At 63.4% G+C, this 20500-nt stretch overlaps 1 protein-coding gene across 9 annotated transcripts; it reads left to right on the plus strand.

The window, feature by feature from the left end:
* Positions 1-559: 559 nt before the first annotated feature.
* On the plus strand, positions 560-20222 carry PCNX3 (pecanex 3; the record flags this gene model as incomplete). Of its 9 annotated transcripts, none has more annotated exons than XM_082748434.1 (35): positions 560-867; positions 1238-1425; positions 1646-1745; positions 1866-1905; positions 2005-2100; positions 2328-3455; positions 3915-4038; positions 4122-4300; positions 4713-4803; positions 5186-5321; positions 6490-6650; positions 7430-7583; positions 7866-7898; positions 8175-8346; positions 8451-8561; positions 8897-8988; positions 9153-9262; positions 9436-9541; positions 9647-9739; positions 9897-10047; positions 10867-11011; positions 11351-11528; positions 12549-12657; positions 12815-12944; positions 13310-13368; positions 13473-13688; positions 14339-14592; positions 16985-17215; positions 17381-17484; positions 17791-17938; positions 18026-18256; positions 18335-18609; positions 18971-19104; positions 19185-19483; positions 19560-20222. In XM_082748434.1, the coding sequence occupies 35 exons, from the start codon at positions 715-717 to the stop codon at positions 19755-19757; spliced, it is 6129 nt and encodes a 2042-aa protein (XP_082604560.1). In that variant the 3' UTR covers positions 19758-20222. The 9 variants fall into 9 exon arrangements, with proteins under 9 accessions (XP_082604560.1, XP_082604563.1, XP_082604564.1 ...); XM_082748437.1 differs by having other exon boundaries at positions 6508-6650; XM_082748438.1 differs by having other exon boundaries at positions 6529-6650.
* Positions 20223-20500: the final 278 nt, after the last annotated feature.

The following is a 20500-nucleotide window of genomic DNA, read 5'->3' on the forward strand; positions in this document are numbered from 1 at the left end:
GGCTCCGCCCAGTGGTGTCAACGGGATTGCCAACGCCTAAGTGTACGCATGCGTCCCAGCCCTACGACTCTGCGCATGCCCAAAGGACTCCCGGGCGTCTTAGCACTCCACCACCTTTCTGCGCGTGCGTCGGGTTTCATGCCTTCAAGTTTTCCTTTTCCGGGTCTCAACTAGGCTCGTCGGGCGCATGCGCCACCGCTGGCTGGCGGCTCGCTGCTCCTTCCGGCCTTCCCCTTGGGCCGGGTCCCGCAGTAGCCGGGCGAGCGCGGAGACCGAAGCGACTGACCTGTAACCCCGGAAGTGGACCTCAGGGTCCCGGGGCTCTCCCCGGGCCGGAGCCGAGGGAGCCGTCGCCTGCACCCGCGGAGCACCCACCCCACGCCCAACTCTGAATGCCGCCGACGGGTGTCCGGCCCGTGCCCCGCGCCCGCCTACCAGCTCGGCCCCTCGGAGTTCTGGGCCGGGGGTGGGGGCCTGGACCCCGCCCCTAATGAGGCTCCACCCCCGCGTCCAGGCCTCGCACCGCTGACTGCTCGGGTCGGCCCCGCCCCCTGCCCGCCCCGTCGCCCGGCCGACCCCTCTCCCCGGCTAGGGGAGGCCATGGCGTGAGCGCGAGGCCGGGCCCCGGGGCCCTCGGGCGCCAGACGGGGCATGGGCCGGCGGCCGCCCCCATGAGGGTCCCGGGAGGGGGGCGCGCGCAGCAGCGGCGGGGCCATGGGGTCGCAGGTATTGCAGATCCTGCGCCAGGGGGTGTGGGCCTCGCTCACCGGCGGTTGGTTCTTCGACCCGCACCAGAGCACTTTCTCCAACTGCTTTCATCTTTACGTCTGGATCTTCCTGCTCACCTTTCCCTTCTTGCTGTACATGGTGAGATGCTGCCGCCACCTGTAACTCCCGCCGGGGAAAGGGAGGGCAGGTGTCACGGAGGGGTGCGGAACTGGCAGTGATTCGGCGCTATGTTTTGTAGGCTTGGGGGTGGAGAAAGGACTCTGTAGAGGTTGGGGGTATATGGAGGAGCGACCAGATTATCCTTTAATTGGGTTGGGTGACCTTGAGCCTCTCACTGGATTTCTCTCCAGTGAGAGGATAAAACCTCCTGACAGGGTGTTTGGACCAGTTGCAAGGGACGGGTGAGGAGGTCTTGTGAATTTGTTAATGCTGGCTGTGACTGTGGCAGTAGGTCTATCCCATGGGGACAGGGCTGTGTGAGGAGAACCTGACTCAGTGCCGCCTCCAGGTCCTGCCCCCCAGCTTGGTGGTGGCTGGCGTGTACTGCCTCGTGGTGGCTGTCATCTTCACTACCATCAAGACAGTGAACTATCGGCTACATGCCATGTTCGATCAGGGCGAGATTGTGGAGAAGCGCAACTCGACCATGGGGGAGCCTGAGGAGGAGCCTGTACAGGGGGACAGCAGTCTGCCCAGGTGAGTGGGGGAGGGGCCGTGTGGGGAACTAAGGGGTCTTGGTGCCTGGGCTTAAGCATCTGCGCCTTGGGGATGTTGGCTTCAGGAGCAGATGAGTCCCTGTTCTGTGGTCAGCCCCACAGGACCCTTGAGAAGAGAGGAGTGCTGGGGATAGCGGAGGAAGTAGGACCTAAAGGGAGGGGGAGGTTAGCTGAAAGCTGGCACTTTTCTCCCCTGCTAGGGACCCAGGAGTGGAGATGACAGTGTTTCGGAAAGTGAGTTCCACGCCTCCAGTTCGCTGTAGCTCCCAGCATTCTGTGTTTGGTTTCAACCAGGTTTCGGTGAGTGCTCCCTATCCTCAGCCTGTCCCACTCCTCTCCCAAGAGCCCATCCCCACCGGGTATGTCCTGAGGCTACTTCTTATCCGGCTTGTTCCTTCACTTCTCTCTTTGTCTGCTCAGGAGCTGCTGCCCCGGATGGAGGACTCTGGTCCCCTCAGAGGTAGGTGGCTGCTGCTCAGGTCTGAACTTGGCGGCGGGGAACGGGATGGCGCCTTGGTGTCTTGAAGTCCTGCTGACACCTGTGGGGCTGTGGTTGCAGACATCAAGGAGCTGGTGCGGGAGCAGGGCAGCAACAATGTGATCGTGACCTCGGCGGATCGAGAGATGCTGAAGTTAAGCTCACAGGAGAAGCTGAGTGAGTGGGCATGCTCTGGCGGACGCCAAGGGGGAGGATGGGCTATCTTGTCTTTGAGTCACCCCAACTGTTGCTTCTCCAGAGCTCTCTTTGGCCTTCAGAATGGGGCCTTCTCCTGGTCCTGCTGCAGCTGGGCTCTGGGGAAGCGGTGGCCACAGGACCCCCTTAGTGGTTAGTTCCTTTTGCGGCATGCCCTTTTCTCATTTTGTTTTCCTTTTCTCTGATAGTTGGAGACCTTCCCCAGACACCCCCGGGGGCTGCCCCAGACCCCTCTCTCCCCAGCACAGACTCTTCAGATCGTTCTCCCTTGGCCGGGGATGGAGCCCCCTGGAGTGGGAGCAGTGTGGCCGACACTCCTATGAGCCCCCTTCTGAAGGGGAGCCTCAGCCAGGAGCTGAGCAAGAGCTTCCTGACCCTGAGCCGGCCTGAGCGGGCTCTGGTGAGGACCAGCAGTCGACGGGAACAACGCCGGGGAGCAGGTGGCTACCAGCCCCTGGACCGGCGGGGTTCGGGTGAGCCCACGCCCCAGAAAGCAGGCTCCTCGGATTCCTGCTTTAGTGGCACCGATAGGGAGACGTTGAGCAGCTTCAAGAGCGAGAAGACGAACTCAACCCATCTGGACAGCCCCCCCGGTGGCCACGCCCCCGAAGGCAGTGACACAGACCCACCCTCCGAGGCTGAGCTGCCTGCATCACCAGATGCTGGGGTCCCCTCCGATGATACGCTGCGTTCCTTTGACACCGTCATAGGCGCAGGGACGCCACCGGGTCCAGCTGAGCCACTCCTGGTTGTGCGGCCCAAGGACTTGGCCTTGCTGCGGCCCACCAAACGGCGGCCCCCCATGCGAAGACACTCCCCACCTGGCCGTGCCCCAAGGCGGCCCCTGCTTGAAGGTGGGGGCTTCTTTGAGGACGAAGACACCAGCGAGGGCAGCGAACTGAGCCCAGCCTCCAGCCTCCGATCTCAGCGCCGCTACAGTACTGACAGCTCTTCTTCCACTTCCTGTTATTCCCCCGAGAGCTCCCGTGGGGCAGCTGGGGGACCCCGGAAGCGACGGGCCCCCCATGGGGCTGAGGAGGGGGCTGCTGTGCCCCCCAAGCGGCCCTATGGGACCCAGCGGACGCCTAGTACCGCCAGCGCCAAAACGCATGCGCGTGTGCTGAGCATGGATGGGGCAGGGGGTGATGTCCTCAGGGCCCCCCTGGCTGGCTCCAAGGCGGAGCTGGAGGCCCAGGCGGGGGTGGAGCTGGCTTCTGGTGAGCCTGCTCTGCTGCCTGCTGAGGCCCACAGGGGACCTGCTGCCAACCAGCCCGGCTGGCGGGGGGAGCTGCAAGAGGAAGGTGCTGTGGGGGGAGGTGAGTGCCCGCTCTGCTGGGGGGCGGGGGGAGGTGAGCTGGGTATGGGCTCAGGTTTGGACAGAGCCCAGGCTGGAGTGGAGCTGGTCAGAGTCAGCTCGGCCTCTGGCTCAGGCAGTGGGTAGATGAGAACTGAGCGAGGGAGTACCGTCTGCTGAACCCCTCACACGAGCGGGACGGGGAGATCGCAGACCCCTGGCTCCAGGTCCTGCAGTTAGCGCCAAGCCCTTGTCCACTGAGGGTTCTCAGCATCCACATTCATCGTGTCCTGATTTCCAAATGTGGAAACTGAGGCACAAGTGGTTAGGTGACCTGGCTGGGCCCCAGAGGCAGGACACGCTTGGATGAGACCTGACCTGTAGTTCTGGGCAGGGGCTGCTGCCGCCCCCCGGCCCCTACCCATGTCCGAGGCTGTGTCCACGCCTCTGTGGCTCACGCGTGGGGCCTCTCTCTGCGCAGCAGCTGACGAGACTGGCAAGCGGGACCGTACGAGCAGCGTGCGGCGGACTCAGGCGATCCGCAGACGCCACAATGCGGGCAGCAACCCCACTCCTCCAGCCTCTGTCATGGGCTCGCCGCCCAGGTGAGCACCTGCCGGGTGGCCGGAGGGGTGGTGGGGGCCCGTGGCTCTGAGTGGCGCTGACCTTTGGGCTGTCCCTTTCTCAGCAGCCTGCAGGAGGCTCAGCGCAGCCGCGCCGCCTCTCACTCCCGGGCGCTGACGCTGCCCTCCGCCCTGCACTTCGCCTCCTCGCTGCTGCTCACGAGGGCCGGCGCCACTGTGCATGAGGCCTGCACCTTCGACGACACATCCGAGGGGGCCGTACACTACTTCTACGATGAGAGCGGTGAGCCCCTCCCTGCGTCCAGTGGCCTGGCCTCTGTGGCCCGCCACCCCCCTTCCCTCCTGCCGAGGGTCTTCCTTGTCCCCGCGGCAGTGCTCGCTCTGTTGGCCACGGACCTGCTCAGCCCCCGTGCTGCCCGCCACCAAACTTGCAGTTTCTCTGAGATGTGGGCCGCTTCGTTGTCCCTGCTCTGCTTGTGAGGAAGCCAAGGCACTACCTGAAGTCCCAGCTGAGCAAGTGGCAGAACAGGGACCCAAGCCCGGGGCCGGCTGACCTGCAGGCCCTCTCTTCTCTGGCTCGCGGTTTCCTGGGGGCTGCTGGGCTGCCGTCCAGGGGAACACCTCACTGGGTGGTTCATATGGGTCGGGCTTTGGTGCCCCTGTCCCTGACATACTGCCTGTGTCCCTGGGCCCAGGTGTGCGGCGTTCCTACACCTTCGGCCTCGCTGGAGGCGGCTACGAGAACCCTGTGGGACAGCAGGGGGAGCAGGCAGCTAACGGAGCTTGGTGAGTCTCCCGGCCGGGGCTCTCCTGGCCTGCAGCCTGGCGGGTTTATCGTTTCTGGGCATTTTCTCTCTGCGCTGTGCTGGGGTAGTGGCAGCTCAGAACCTCTGGAGAAGAGAGGGGAGCAGCGAAGGGCAGGCCTGCGGGGATCCTGTGATACTGCAGTAATGTGGTGTTTCTGGGCAGGAGGCTGCCAGGAAGCCCACGGTCTGGGAGGGAGGCACTTCTGCCCTTTGCTGCCTCTGGATCCTTGGTGCTCCTTTTGGGTATCTGAGCAGCCCCCGGAGCCCCCAGTTATGGCCTGGCTTTGGCCTTAACCCCACTGTGGTCCTGGGGCTCTCCAGTGGCCCCCCCCGATCTTTCTTCATGGCTGCTGTGCCCACAGGGACCGCCACTCGCATTCCTCCAGCTTCCACTCGGCCGATGTCCCGGAGGCAGCAGGCAGCCTGAACCTGCTGCAGCCGAGACCTGTGGTCCTGCAGGGTATGCAGGTGCGCCGCGTGCCCCTGGAGATCCCGGAGGTGAGGAGCCAGTGGTTGGGGAAGGACCCGCAGGAGGGGCAGTGGCGGGGGCGGGCGGGCGGCTCACGGAGCACTTGCCCCCGTACCGAGAGGGACAGGCTGCTCGAGTGGGTGCTCTGGGGGCCCTTGGTGTCCATCCTGACCTTTAACGGCTGGCTATGGGTGTGCAGGCTCTGGATCTCTGTGACTCAAAGAGTCGTTCGTTTGCTTATTCGACAAGTGTGTCTGGAGTACTTTATCTTGGAGGGGCCTGCAGGGAGCTGGGACGGCGGGTCTCTGCAGGGAAACCCGCCGAAGAGGCAGCGCAGCTTACCTGGCCGAGGCCTGCCGCTCCCTGTGCTGGGCCCAGGCATGGGGCATGGCTCGGGGCGCTCTGTCCCTGCTCCTTACTGTAACGTCCCGTTTTGCTCCTGAAAGTGTCCCGGTTTGCATCATATATTAAACCGTCAGCGTGGTAATAGCAGACGTGTTAAGGATGAGTGAAAAACAAACTCAGAACTTAAAGAACGGTGGTAAAAGGGCACCCACATGTCTAACGCTTAGGGTCACAGAGTACATGCAGTGCCCAGAAGCCCCGTGTGTCCCTTCCTGATGCATGTATTTTCCTTAGTGGTCACACAGGAGGGACACCACGGTCCTGACACCGCTGATGGCCACATCCAGCTCTGCATGGGATCCCCAAGGCCCCGCAGAGCACCAGACCCATAGCTTGCCTCCTGAGTTCTTGTGGGCACGAGAAATCCCGAGATTAAGTAGCTTGCCTGGGGCCTCACAGCATGGCCCCTGGCACCCAGGCCTGTCGTCAGGGCTGGGGCTCTGTGTGCTCTAGGCTGGGGAGGTCAGGGTGACCCCCAATGGCTCCGTCATCATAGTATGGTAGGATTTGTACTGGGTCTCAGAGGGCAGGGTGGACCTCACTGAGCCCAGGAAGGGGCAAGAGGAGAGACTCCGGCCCTCAGCAGCCACTGGGGCACGTCCCGGGGACCTGGAGAGATGAGCGCGCCTTTGTGATGGAGTCGCAGGACAGGCCGCAGGGCCACTAGATCGTGGGGCCTTCTGTGGCAGAGGAGACGGCGGACCAGTCAGTGTGCGCCAGGCAGGGGAGTGTGGTGGCAATGGGCCGTGTTGGGGGGCGAGGGGCTGATGGCTGCGGCTGTGGGGACCGCAGTTTGACCTGCTGGACCAGGACTCCCTGCACGAATCCCAGGAGCAGACGCTGATGGAGGAGGCACCTCCTCGGGCCCAGCACAGCTACAAGTACTGGCTCCTTCCCGGCCGCTGGACGTCCGTGCGCTATGAGCGGCTGGCCCTCCTGGCCCTGCTGGACCGGTGAGTGCCCATTTGCCGTGGCCCCCGGGCCTTCCTGAGCCTCTAAATGTGGGGAGCCCATTGTGGCGTCCCTGAAGGTGCCTCAGGCTGGGGTCTGCAGTGGGGTTTGACTAGGTAGGTCCTCCTGGGATGTAAGGGCATGGCCTTATGGGTGGTGCTCTAGGTACTCCCTGCCCCAGAGCTCTGCTCCAAATCGGCTGTTCCCAGCCAGTCTCTTGTTTTTATTTGCTTGGTGTTAGAGCTGATGAAATTGAGTTCTGTGGTCTAGAAAAGCTCACAAACCCCTTATGTCAGCCTTCCTGTTTCTTCGGGGTAACTGAGGCCCAGGAAGCCAGACAGGAAAGTCAGATGACTTCTGTTGTCTGCATGGATGGCTCGGGCCTTGAACCTGTGGCCCAGTTTCCCACGCTCTGGATGGCCCCCGGCCCTGCAGCCGGCACGTGTCCGGCACTGCCTGTGTGCACAGCATGGCGTGCTTGACCAGGCATGCGTGAGCCAGAGACAGGCAAGCCCTGTGGTGGTGGCCCTTGGAACCTCGGGGTCTAGAAGGGGCAAAGATCGGGATGCAGGGTAGCAATGGGGCAGTTTTCTGGAGCAGGTGCCCCTGGCCTCGTCCCTGAAAGGGACAGGTTCGCATATTTGGAGGACGAGGGGTGGCTTGGGCATAGGCTCAGACGTGGGCCTTTGTGGCTAGGTCCTGTTCTCCTCCCCACGCCGCCTGCCTCCGTCCCACTAGCTGGGAAGGGGATGGGTGTGTCCTGACCCTGCTGTCTCTCCAGGACTCGGGGGCTGGTGGAGAACATCCTCGGTGTGGGCCTGAGCAGCCTCGTCGCCTTCCTGGGCTACCTGCTGCTGCTCAAGGGCTTCTTCACGGATATCTGGGTCTTCCAGTTCTGCTTGGTCATCGCTTCCTGCCAGTATTCCCTGCTGAAGGTCAGGCCTTGCTCCTTGGGTTTCCTTCCCCCACACCCCTCTTTCCAGACGTCTCCATGCCCACAAGGTGGAGGGGTGTGAGCTTGAAAGCAGAGGTGGTGTTTAAGATCCCCTGTAGTTAGCTCTCTATCTTACCTATGAAAGAACTGAGACTCCAAATGGTGTAAGGTCCTGCCCTGGCCACCCCGGATAGTCCGCTGGTGGAACTGAGCAGGGTCTGGGGTCTCTGATCCTCCCTTGGGCTCTCGCTCTCCCTGCCAACGTGGCTCCTGTCTCTTCCAGAGTGTCCAGCCTGATGCGGCATCTCCCATGCACGTGAGTACCCTGCCTTTACCCACGAGGCTCGGGCGTGGGCCCTGGGCAGGGGCTGACACAGGCGTGGAGGGCTCTGGGAGGGGCAGGGCTCCCTTACCACCTCTGTGGCCTCAGATCTTCAGTCCCGCTGCCCTTACCTTGAGGGCCAGCCCTCCTATTTTGGTTCCAGGGCCGTGGGCAGGGCAAGTGTATGCGTGTGTGTGTGTGTGTGTGTGTGCGTGTGCGTGCAGGATGGTCAGCTGGGGACAGCTGGCTCCTCGCTGTCCCGCTCCCCAGGGCCACAACTGGGTGATCGCATACAGCCGGCCTGTCTACTTCTGCATCTGCTGTCTCCTCATCTGGCTGCTGGACGCTCTGGGCTCAGCCCAGCCCTTCCCCCCCGTCTCCCTGTACGGCCTCACGCTCTTCTCCGCCTCCTTCTTCTTCTGTGCCCGGGACGTGGCCACTGGTGAGATGGGGCGGTGTGGCCCAGGGGAGTGAGGCCCCGAGGCTGGCAGGCCAAGGGGCGGTGCGCGGGCGGACTGACCGGGCCTTTGCTCTCTCTCCCGCCAGTGTTCACCTTGTGCTTCCCGTTCGTCTTCCTCCTGGGCCTCCTGCCCCAGGTCAACACCTGCCTCATGTACCTGCTGGAGCAGATAGATATGCATGGCTTTGGGGGTACAGGTAGGGGGCCCATAGGTAGCCTGGGGGGTCGGGAGAGCATGGGCCCTTGGAGGGGCTGTGGTTTTACGGCGTGGCTCTGGCCTTCTGCTGATCTTTCTCCCTGTTGATGCGGTGGATTCCAAGAGCCTGTCTCCTCTCCCCCGACCCCCCCACCCCCCCCAAGCAAATGGCTTAAACCCAAGAATGTCAGAAGCTCTGAAGGCCTCTCAGGGCTCGGGGAGTGGACAGCACTGGACTGGGGATGGGGCCCAGGGAGGTTAGCCCATGGGAGTTAAGGAGCATCGGAGCCCCGGCAGGTGGGAGCTGGGCTTTACCTGCTGTGTCTCCACTCGCAGCTGCCACCAGCCCGCTCACAGCGCTCTTCAGCCTCTCCCGCAGCCTGCTGGCCGCTGCCCTGCTCTATGGCTTCTGCCTTGGGGCCATCAAGGTAGGGATGACCTGTGGGGTGGGGGGCATGCTGAGGCCCAGGGGGGTCGTTGGGACGGGACTGTGAATTGGGCTCAGCAGTGGCTTCTCCCGTGGGGGGACCCCCACCCCCCACTCCCCACGCTTCCCCTTGCCTCCCTTGACCAGCATGGGTTCTCTCCCCAGACTCCTTGGCCGGAGCAGCACGTCCCTGTCCTCTTCTCGGTCTTCTGTGGCCTCCTGGTGGCACTGTCCTACCACCTGAGCCGTCAGAGCAGTGACCCCACTGTGCTCTGGTGGGTGCCTGCATGGGCCTGTCTGTGCGCATGTGTGTGTTTTCGTGAGTGTGCATGGCAAGGGTTGGCGGTGGGGGTCTGTGCATGTGCCTGTCACCAGCTGACCCTGGAGCCCGCAGGAGGAGGGGCGGCCCCCGCAGACCCAGGCCTCTGCCTTTTCTCACCCACCCCAGGTCCCTGATCCGGAGCAGGCTCTTCCCTGAGCTAGAGGAGCGGAGCTTGGAGACGGCTCGGGCTGAGCCCCCGGACCCCCTGCCAGATAAGATGCGCCAGTCGGTGGTGAGAGGCTGGCGCGTGGGGTCCTGGTCTTGGGGTGGAGGGCTGCCCAGGAGCGGTCGGCCCCGGGGTGGCAGGCACCCACGCTGGTGTCTCCCGGCCTTGCAGCGTGAGGTCCTGCACTCTGACCTGGTGATGTGTGTGGTGATCGCCGTGCTCACCTTTGCCATCAGCGCCAGCACCGTCTTCATTGCCCTGAAGGTTCGTGTGGCCTGGGCTGCCCCCTCGCTCTCCGTCTGCCTGAGGGTGCTGGGCTGGCGTGGCCTCGTCCTTCTCTGCCCTGGCCCGCCTGTGCCGGGCCCCATGGGCTTCTCGGCCCGCTTGCCTGGGCTGAGCCTCCGGCCTGTCCCTCTTGCAGTCGGTGCTGGGCTTCGTGCTGTACGCACTGGCCGGGGCCGTGGGCTTCTTCACGCACTACCTGCTGCCGCAGCTGCGCAAACAGCTGCCCTGGTTCTGCCTGTCGCAGCCTGTGCTGAAGCCCTCCGAGTACAGCCAGTACGAGGTCCGAGGTGAGTGCCTTTCCCAGGGTTGGGGCCCCTCTGACCCCCCTGCCTCCCTGCCCCATGCCCCGGGGACCTCTGGCCCTCTAGGCCCCTTGCGCCAGCAGGGGGCAGCCTCTGCACATGCCGCCCTGCCCCCACGGCCCTTGTGCAGCCCTGCCTGTGCTCTCTGCCTGTCCTCTCCCCTCCAGCTGACTGCGCCCGACTTGGCTCCTGCTTGCCCCTCGCCCCGCCCACCCTGCCTTCCTCTGCCCGTCTGCTTTCACGGGGGAGATGGAGGATGTAGAATTCCAAGGCCCTAAGGGGATCTTTTGTCCAGAAGGATTGATCGATTGCCCGCAGACTAGGTCTGCTTGGTGGATTTTTATTTGGGCTGTGCGATGCAGACGTCTCTAAGCCTCTGTTTCATCACCTGGATTTGGTGCCCGAAATTCCACGTGCCCTGTTTTACGTCCGCAATAAAGAGTTTGCCCCCTGGGCTGGTGTTCTCACGTGGCTACGGTCAGCTCAAGCCAGGGGGCAGTAACCCGTGATGAAGGGCTGCCGCTCGAGGTCACCGTGGATGCGGGCCTCACCGAACCTCCAGCGGGCACCTGGGATGTCCTCATTTGGTTTGTTTTTCCAGATGGCAGAATGGGCAAAGCATGTGCCCTAAGACCCGGAATGGCCTACCTGGGCCTCATCACCCTCCTTTGAGCTGCCACAAAAAGTCTCTGGGGGCCCAGAGAGCCATGGCCCCTGGTTTTCCCTCCCTCTGGGCGTATACCTCACCTGGTCAGGCAGTGAGAGGGGCATGCGGCCGGTCAGCAGTGCCGCCTTCTGCCGCAGGCGCTGCGCAGGTGATGTGGTTTGAGAAGCTGTATGCCAGCCTCCAGTGCGTCGAGAAGTACCTCATCTACCCGGCGGTGGTGCTCAACGCCCTCACGGTGGACGCCCATGCCGTCGTCAGCCACCCAGACAAGTTCTGCCTCTAGTGAGGACTGCCCCGGCCCCCGCCATCCCATCGTCCATATTCCCATGGGACACGGGAGACACTGAAGCCCACAGACGGAATGAAACCTGCCTCAGTTGCCCCAGCAAGCGAACTCCTGCTGCCCTTTGTTGAAGATAGTTGCCTCTTTGAAGACAGATGTGTTTCCCAGATGTGTCTTAAAAGGGAGACCCCTCTAGAGAGCAGAGACTGCGCGTCCCTTGCCCAGGAGAGCAGGGCCCGGCTCAGTAGAGCCCAGGCCAGGGCTGGGGAGGGATGGGTCCCCTTCCCTGCTGCCCCCCGAATCCCACCTGCCACGTAATGCCTGCTCCTCCCCCACAGCTGCCGGGCGCTGCTGATGACCGTGGCTGGGCTGAAGCTGCTGCGCTCAGCCTTCTGCTGCCCTCCCCAGCAGTACCTGACCTTGGCCTTCACTGTTCTGCTCTTCCACTTTGACTACCCACGCCTCTCCCAGGGCTTTTTACTCGACTACTTCCTCATGTCTCTGCTCTGCAGCAAGGTGAGTTGGTGGCTGTGCTGCAGGCTGAGCGGCGGGAGCAGACCCTGTCTGCATTGGCTGCGGGGAGAACTTTCCCAGGGGCCTGCAGCCCCGCTAGCGGCTTCTCCACGTCCGCCCCGCTGTGGGCCTCTGCAGCAGGTCCCCCAGGGGCACAGAGGAAGCTGTGGTTTAAAGCACTAAAGTCACTTGCCTTCTGTCCCCCGGAGAACTGGTGAGCAGCCTGGACTTGAATCCGGGTCCCTCTGACTTTGCTGCCCAGTCTCGGAGTCATGGCCCTTCACCACCTTCCTGTGGACAGTTACTAGGGAGTTAAGTAGTTAAGACTTGGCTTTGGCCTCTGGAAACCAGCCTCTGAACTCTGCCCCTTTGCCAGCCACAGCCTCGGGGAGCAGTGAAGAGCTGAGTTTCAGAGGCCCATGGGGCCTGGACAGATCTAGACTGCTTTGCCAGACTGTGGGACCCCTTGATGTGGGGCTCGGGGGTGCGGGGAATCACTGAACAGAACCCTTCCCTGGCACTGTCCTGGAGGCCTGTGGTGGTGCTTGCCATGGGACCCCAGCATGGGCCTGAGCCATTTTCTCTTTGACGTGGGCATTCTAGTCTGGTTTCTGGTCTGGTCCAGGATGGTAGAGATCTGAAATGTGCTCCCCTCTGAGGGCGGGGCCCGTCTCGACTTCCAGTGTCACGGTCCAGGCCCAGTTTCATCACTCACCGATGGCTTGAGCAAGCCGTTGTCCTGCCCTGCTTTTTCTGAACTTTCCCATCTGGTCCTGAAATGGGACAAGATGGGAGGCTCTCAGGGTGGTCCCACAAGTCACTGCTGCTTCCTTAGAGGGTCTGCCAATGGCAGTGGGCTCCTTTGTGCTAGGTCCAGAGAGAAAGGGCTGGGAGTCCTGGTGAGCTTGACCCCCACAGGGGCAGCCCCTGGGGTAGCCCGAGGCTCTGAATGGGGTACTTGGCCGACCCCGCCTCTGTGAGTGACCTGTGTGTCTCTTCCTTTCGCCGTCTCCAACCCGCCAGCTGTGGGACCTGCTGTATAAGCTGCGGTTTGTGCTGACCTACATTGCGCCCTGGCAGATCACCTGGGGCTCCGCTTTCCACGCCTTCGCCCAGCCCTTCGCCGTGCCTCGTACCCAGCCTGCCGCCTGTGACCTGCAGATGGGGCGTGCGGGGAGGGCGGTGTCCCGGAGGGGGGGTGTGCAGGGCAGGTTGGTGGGAGTCCACGGGTGGCAAGGGAGGCTAGCGTGGGGTCCTGTGTGCCTGCCACCTCCTTGACTCGTGCCCAGACTCGGCCATGCTGTTTGTTCAAGCCCTGCTCTCAGCACTCTTCTCCACGCCGCTCAACCCTCTGCTGGGCAGCGCCGTGTTCATCATGTCCTACGCGCGGCCCCTCAAGTTCTGGGAGCGCGACTACAAGTGAGTGTTGGGGGAGCAGGCGGGTCCTCCAGAGGTGCCTCGGAAGGAGGGGGGGCTTGGGGCCCAGGTGGGGTGGGGCACAGAGAGGGGCCGCAGCTGGGGGGGCACAGCTGCTTTCAGGGGGCTGATGTGATAAGGGCAAAATTTGAGTCGGGTCAAGCCTCGGGATCCCACCCTGGGCGTCCCGGCTGTGGGGTCCTGGGGTTGTCCCCTCATGTCCTGGAGCCTCGGCCTCCTATGAAATGGGGCTCTCATGACATCTGTGCAGAGAACAGGGCTGTGGGCCATGAGGATGCTGTGGTGGGCTGGCAGGAATCCTCCCCCGAGCCTGTCGGCCGACTGGGTTTGTCGTTCTGTCTGAACAGCACTAAACGTGTGGACCATTCCAACACCCGCCTGGTCACGCAGCTGGATCGGAACCCCGGTGTGTTCTCAGCCATCCAGGGGCCTTTCGGGTGGTGCCTCCCTGGGGAGGGGGCCTCGCTTACTTGTCATTTCGTCCACGTGTCTGTCTGTCCCGGGCCTCAGGCGCTGACGACAACAACCTCAACTCCATTTTCTATGAGCACTTGACGCGCTCGCTGCAGCACACGCTGTGTGGGGACCTGGTGCTGGGCCGCTGGGGCAACTACGGCCCCGGTGACTGCTTCGTCCTGGCCTCTGACTACCTCAACGCCCTGGTGCACCTCATCGAGGTTGGCAATGGCCTTGTCACCTTCCAGCTGCGTGGCCTCGAGTTCCGGGGTGAGCCGCGGGGCCTGGGTCTGACGCAGGCCGCTGCGTTTCATAGCGCAGGAGGGCCGGCTTCTGGTGCAGCCCTGCTCTGGTTGCAGGGTGACGTGGGGCAAGGCACCCTTCCTCGGTAGGCCTGGGTTTCCCAGTCTGAGTGCTGAGGTGGCAGGGCCTCCTTCGGCCAAGCCGTGCCCCCATCCTGACTCTGGGTCCACAGGGATCGAACAGGCTGGTCTGGCGGAAGTGTGGGCCTGGAGCTCTGGGCTCTCCCATCAGCTGCCCCAGGCCTGCTCTCTGGTCTCAGGCTTGGCTCAGGTTGGGTGTCACGTACAGCCCCTGGTGAGCGAGCCAGGTCTTTGCCCTCCGGGCCATGCACGTGTTGGACATCAGATTCGGAAGAGGCCTCTGAGGGTACAGAAAGGCTCGAGGCCCAGCTCACGAGCACCATGGACCTGAGCAGCCCACTTTGCTCTGAGCTTGTCTTTGCCCTGGCCTCTGGGAGTCTGGAGGAGGAAGGTTCATTTGTTAATCCGCGTGTCTAGTAACTGTTGCTCACGGCATCCTCGGACAGGGAGCGGCTAAGGCCTGGGCTCTCAACAGGGAGAAGGCAAGCAGGGAGGTCCCAGTGGCCCCCTGACTGGCTGCTCCCCCCGCCCCCCCAGGTACCTACTGCCAGCAGCGCGAGGTAGAGGCCATCACGGAGGGCGTGGAGGAGGACGAGGGCTGCTGCTGCTGTGAGCCCGGCCACCTGCCACGGGTCCTGTCCTTCAATGCCGCCTTTGGGCAGCGCTGGCTGGCCTGGGAGGTGACGGCCAGCAAGTACGTGCTGGAGGGCTACAGCATCAGCGACAACAACGCGGCCTCCATGCTGCAGGTGTTTGATCTCCGCAAAATCCTCATCACGTACTATGTCAAGGTATGCGTGGTGGGGGCTGGGCAGCAGGGGTCCCTGGACGGCTCACCGGGAGCATCCCGAGTGCCACCTTCTGGATGGTTGGGAACCCATTTTTCCCAAGAGAAACATAGGCCTTAGAGAGCTTTAAGCGTCCTTCAAGATGCCACTCACCACCTGACAGCGGGCCCCACGGGCCCCAGCGGCTTGCGTGCCTCTGACAGTCTAGTGTTGGGGCGTGGGGCGGAGAACAGGGCTCGCTGTCCGCCCCCTCTGGGAGATGCACCTGGACAGTGAGTCCTGGCGGTGGGCAGGCAGCGTGTGCATGAATCCCCTCACTGGGCTGCTGGTCCTGGGAAGGGCGGCTGCGGAGGCCAGCCTCCTAGACCCCTGGGAGCCTGCCCCACTCCGGTTGCAGAGCACCGATAATGCTAACGGCGGTAAATGATGATCCCAGGAGCGGCTGCCAAGCACTGGTGGCTATCGGGGGGCAGGCTCTGAGCCAGGCTCCACTCCCGAGCGGGTGAAGCCTACCACGCCCTCCAGGGGAGAGCCCACTGTCAGCTCTGGCAGTTGGCTGGCAGGACCGAGCGATTAGCCTGCGGCCCCAGGATCAGGAGAAAGTGGCGGAGCCGAGCTCAGATCCAGGTCTGGGCTTCCCTGTGTTAATGTGGGTGCTCCAAGCCCCTGCCCGGGGGGTTGAGGGCTGTGAGGCACAGTGTGGGGTCCAGCAGCAGCCCTGGGCTGGGTTCTAGGAAGCCTCCTTTGGGATGTCCCCTCTTTTGCTGTGCCTCAGTTTATCCCCTTGAGGAGGAGGGATCCCTGTAGTGCCGCGAGAGGGCAGGAATGATGGCCCCCGGGGGAAGGGCACTGTTTCAGTGAGGTGAGGGTGCCTCCTGGGCCCCTTGTGCCCTCTTAGCGTCTGCCCTGGGGCTCCCTGTGCAGGGCCTTGGGGTGGGGGAGGCCCGTCAGGGCCCAGGGCAGCCGGCTCACCTGAGGCTCTCTTGAGGGCAGTCCTCTGCACCTCCCGGCTGTGCCCTTGCCTCTGCGGACACCCTGTCGTGGCATATGTCAGAGAGCCTGGAATTCCTCTGTCAATTTTCCCGTCCCCCCAGCCACTCCTAGGGAAGGGTGTGCGAGCCTCCCGCCCCTCACCTTCACCCAGAGAGACACTGTGGTCCAGACAGGGACAGGGACATTCCCAGGCTCAGGTCATCCAGAGGTCACACTTCTGTCCACCTGTCCTGTCCCCCACTGTCAGAGAGCTGCCCCTATGCAGGTCACCCTGCTGCCTCCCGCAAGCCCAGCTCAAGGCCAACACGGCCGTCTCGTGGCCGCACACCAGGCACGCAGCCCGGCCCAGGCTGCAGGCTGAGATGAGCTCCAGCCCTGCCAAGCTGACCGTCGCATGGGGAGGCTAACTCGCCACGGCTATAGCCGCCTCACAGGCCGGCACAGTTGGAGCAGGGTGGTGGCGTCCGGGGAACCTGGGGGTGCTCTGCCAAGGACAGTGTGGGCTCAAGTTTGGAAGGAGGAGTTGGGGCTGCCAGGGGCAGTGCCTGGGTGAGGTGGCAGCCTCTCGGGCCTGCAGACCGCACCAGAGCTACCCTGCTAGACGTTCCTGCTCCTACTGCAGGGGTGCCCTGTGTTTGGGGCCAGTGGTGGCACCCACCCCAGCCCTGGACTCGCCACCCCATCCCCGGGGAATGGGGCCCACCCAGGGTGGGCACATGGAATCCCAGTGACCTTGCTGGTTGCCAGCTGCCAACCTCATGCTGCCCGTCCACCCTGCCCGTCTGCCTTCCAGAAACTCCCATCGGCTCAAAGCCCTATGCAGCAGCCAGCATCCCCTTAAAGGATACGGCAGCCTGTGACTTGGAACACAGGTTACTGTGCCTTTCCTTTTTTCTGAGAGGAGCGCCCTGTGGCTCCCAGACCTCCACTGCCTAGAGGGACTGGGACCCACAGTAGGCCCCACTGGCTTGCAGGCAGCCCCACTACCTCAGCCTGACCTTCCAAGGCCTCTGAGATTGCATCCCACAGCGTAATGGCGTGGAAGGTACTGGGGTCTCCAGTCGTAGCTCAGTCTGCCCTGTTGTTTCACCTCAGGCAAGTCTGCTATCTTTCTGCACCCCGGTCTCTTATCAACGGGGATCTTCTGAAGCAAGCAGGCGAGCACTGTCACAGGCAGGACCCTCCAGGGCTTGCTCTGTAAGGGGGGGGTTTGCTTCCTGGCCACATTCTCACTCCTCCTCTCTGGCCTCGGAGAGGGGATCAGACTGGCCTGTGTGCCTTCAGGGAGTTCAGAGGAGACACAAGGTGGGAGTCCTAGGTGACATCCTGGGGCTTTCTGTCCCGCGGCGAGGGCGCGACTGTGGTCCCCAGCCCCAGCCCTAATGCCTGCTCCTCCTCGCAGAGTATCATCTACTACGTGAGCCGCTCCCCAAAGCTGGAGGCATGGCTTAGCCACGAGGGCATCGCCACGGCCCTGCGGCCAGTGAGGGCACCAGGCTACGCGGACTCGGACCCCACCTTCTCTCTGAGTGTGGACGAGGATTATGACCTTCGCCTCTCCGGCCTCTCACTGCCTGCCTTCTGTGCGGTGCACCTCGAGTGGATCCAGTACTGCGCCTCCCGCCGCAGCCAGGTCCAGCCCCCACTGCCCTGGGGCTGCCCTCCAACCCCGGTTCCCCCTCCCCTATCCCAGTTCCTCTTGCTCTCAGCCTCCCTTGGTCTGGGCCCGAGCCCCCACCGCACGTTTCCCTGCCCTGGGTCTGAGTGGGGCTCTGGGGACGGGGTCCTTGTGCCACAGCCCGTGGACCAAGATTGGAACTCGCCGCTGGTCACGCTGTGTTTCGGCCTGTGTGTGCTGGGCCGACGGGCCCTGGGGACAGCCTCGCACAGCATGTCTGCCAGGTGGGTGCCATGGGGCCAGCTGGGCCTCCCATGTTTCCCTCTACCCCTCCACAAAGAGCTCCGGGCCGGCGGCCCCCAGGAACCGCATCGGCCCTTCCTCCAGGTCGGCTCTGCCACATGGGCAAGGCACCACCCAGTTCTAGACCTTTCCTGGTCCCCACCACCCCTTGAGGGACCGAGACGGAGCTGGACCTTGTCGGGATGGGGAAACAGAGGCCCCGTTGGAGGCATGGTCTGGGCTCGAGTCCTGGAGTGGAGCACCAGAACTCGGAACCTTCACGCTCACCTGTTGCTTCTCTCCCCCAGCCTAGAGCCCTTTCTCTACGGCCTTCATGCCCTGTTCAAGGGCGACTTCCGCATCACCTCCCCGCGGGATGAGTGGGTCTTCGCGGACATGGACCTGCTTCATCGTGTGGTGGCGCCCGGGGTTCGCATGGCCCTCAAGCTCCACCAGGTGGGGACAGGCGTGCGGGGGAGGGTGGGTGTCGGGGGATGGAGCGGGGCGGGGGGCATTGACCCAGCTCTCCTGTTGGCCCCACAGGACCACTTCACGTCCCCGGACGAGTATGAGGAGCCGGCCGCTCTGTACGACGCCATCGCCGCCAACGAGGAGCGCCTGGTCATCTCACATGAGGGTGACCCCGCCTGGCGCAGCGCCATCCTCAGCAACACGCCCTCGCTGCTGGCCCTGCGCCACGTCCTGGACGACGCCTCAGACGAGTACAAGATCATCATGCTCAACCGGCGCCACCTCAGCTTCCGGGTCATCAAGGTGGGGACCGAGGGCCTGGCCCCCGCCCCGCCCCCGCCTGGTGCCAGCCCCCTGACCTTTGTGCGGGCCGTCCTGCAGGTGAACCGCGAGTGCGTCCGGGGCCTGTGGGCTGGGCAGCAGCAGGAGCTGGTGTTCCTGCGCAACCGCAACCCCGAACGCGGCAGCATCCAGAACGCCAAGCAGGCCCTCCGCAACATGATCAATTCCTCCTGTGACCAGCCACTGGGCTACCCCATCTACGTGTCGCCCCTCACCACCTCACTGGCCGGCAGCCACCCCCAGCTGCGGGCCCTGTGGGGCGGCCCCATCAGCCTCAGCGCCATTGCCCGCTGGCTTCTGCGCAGCTGGGAGAGGTGAGCCCGGGGGGCCGAGGTCCTGGAGTGGGAGGCAGAGGCTCGGCGAGGTGAAGCGACTTCCTCCTAGGGCTCAGAGTGAGAAAGTGCTGGAGCCAGGACTGGGTCCCGAGAGCCGACACTGTCCCAGAGCTGACCCGCCTTCGTGCTGCTCTCCCACAGCTGACGGTGGCCTTTCGCCTTCAGAGCCATCGATAATGTCTCTTAGAAGGTCCTAGAAAGTAGATGGCGAGATCTCTTAGAGACGGGGTCCTGGGGCTCAGAAACATTAGCTGTCTTGTCCTAGAGCTGGGGACCTGCGCCTCTGGGGTCTTGGGCCCTCCCCCTTCCAACCTGTCCCTCCTTGCCACCGCCCTCCCAGGCTGCATAAGGGCTGCGGTGCCGGCTGCAACAGCGGCGGGAACGTGGACGACTCGGACTGTGGTGGAGGCGGCGCCTTGACCTCCCTCAGCAATAACCCCCCACTGGCCCACCCCACACCTGAGAACACAGCAGGTGAGCTGGCGAGGCCGGCCGGAGCCAGTGGGAGAGGACCGCCTAGCGGAGACCTCAACCCTCTTATCTGTCTCCCACAGGCAGTGGCGACCAACCCCTCCCTCCCGGCCCAAGCTGGGGCCCTCGGCCTTCCCTGAGTGGCTCTGGTGACGGGCGCCCCCCTCCTCTGCTGCAGTGGCCGCCCCCTCGGCTCCCTGGACCAACCCCTGCTTCCCCTGCACCCACTGAGGGTCCCCGGCCCTCAAGGCTTCCTGGCCCTGGTCTCCTCAGTTCTGAGGGTCCCAGTGGGAAGTGGAGCCTGGGGGGCCGGAAGGGGCTAGCAGGATCTGAGGCGGAGCCAGCCTCAGGGAGCCCCAAAGGAGGAACCCCCAAATCTCAGGTAAGGGTCCTGTGGAAGAGTTGGGTCCTGGGCTGCTCAGGTCTGCTGTTCCACCGACCTCTCTCCCCACCCGTAGGCGCCCCTAGACCTCAGCCTCAGCCCGGATATCGGCACCAACGCCTCCTCGCCCCCCAGAGCAGCCCAGGACATTCCTTGCTTGGACAGCAGCGCTCCTGAAAGTGGCACACCCACTGGGACCCTGGGTGACTGGCCTGCCCCTCCTGAGGAGCGTGAGAGCCCGGCCGCCCAGCCCCTGCTGGAGCATCAGTACTGAGCGGCCTGGTACCCTCTGGATCCCAGCCCTAGGATTCAGTAACTTGGATCCCCGGGTTCTGGCCTCCTCTGCTGGACCACAGAACTGAGGGGCTTTGGCTTCCACATCTGAACCCTGACCTCTGGCTGCCTTAGCCAGAGTATCAGAACTAAGTGGCCCAGACCTCTGACCTTGATCCCTGATCTCTCATCCCTAGTCCAGGGCCTGGGCTCCCCAAACTGACGCAGGCAGCCTCCCAGCCAGGCCCCAAAAGCCAAACCCATGGGCTGGTCCCGCTTCGAGCCCGTGGCCAGGACTGACTTGACTTGGCCCCCGGGCCCGCACTGCCTGCAGGGGCAGCCCCCTGGCCAGGACCTGGGGCTGAAATGTGGGAAGGGTGGTTTCTTTTTTTTTTTTTCTTTCTTTCTTTTTTTTTTTTTCCATGCTTCGGAGACACCAGAATTAATAACACTATTTTTGATTTTGGTTGGTGTTTTCTTTTTCTGACTGGGAATGTTTGGGTAGAGTGTGGGGGAGGATGGCCAGGTCAGGGTAGATGAGCACAGAGCGCAGGGTTGGGGATAAAGCGGGGCTGGGTGATGATGGGAGATAGCAGTAAGGCCCAGGTGGGGTTCAAGTAGGCCTAGGTCCCCTTCCTCAGAAGACTTCCTTTGTAAACCTTCATCTGATGTTCAGTTTGTTCAGTTTCTCACCCCTGTATTTTCAGACTTCCAGCTCATGAGGTTAGTGCCTAAAATGATCAG

Source organism: Mustela nivalis (assembly GCF_964662115.1).
Source record: "Mustela nivalis genome assembly, chromosome: 9".
In the NCBI taxonomy this organism is placed as follows: Eukaryota; Metazoa; Chordata; class Mammalia; order Carnivora; family Mustelidae; genus Mustela; species Mustela nivalis.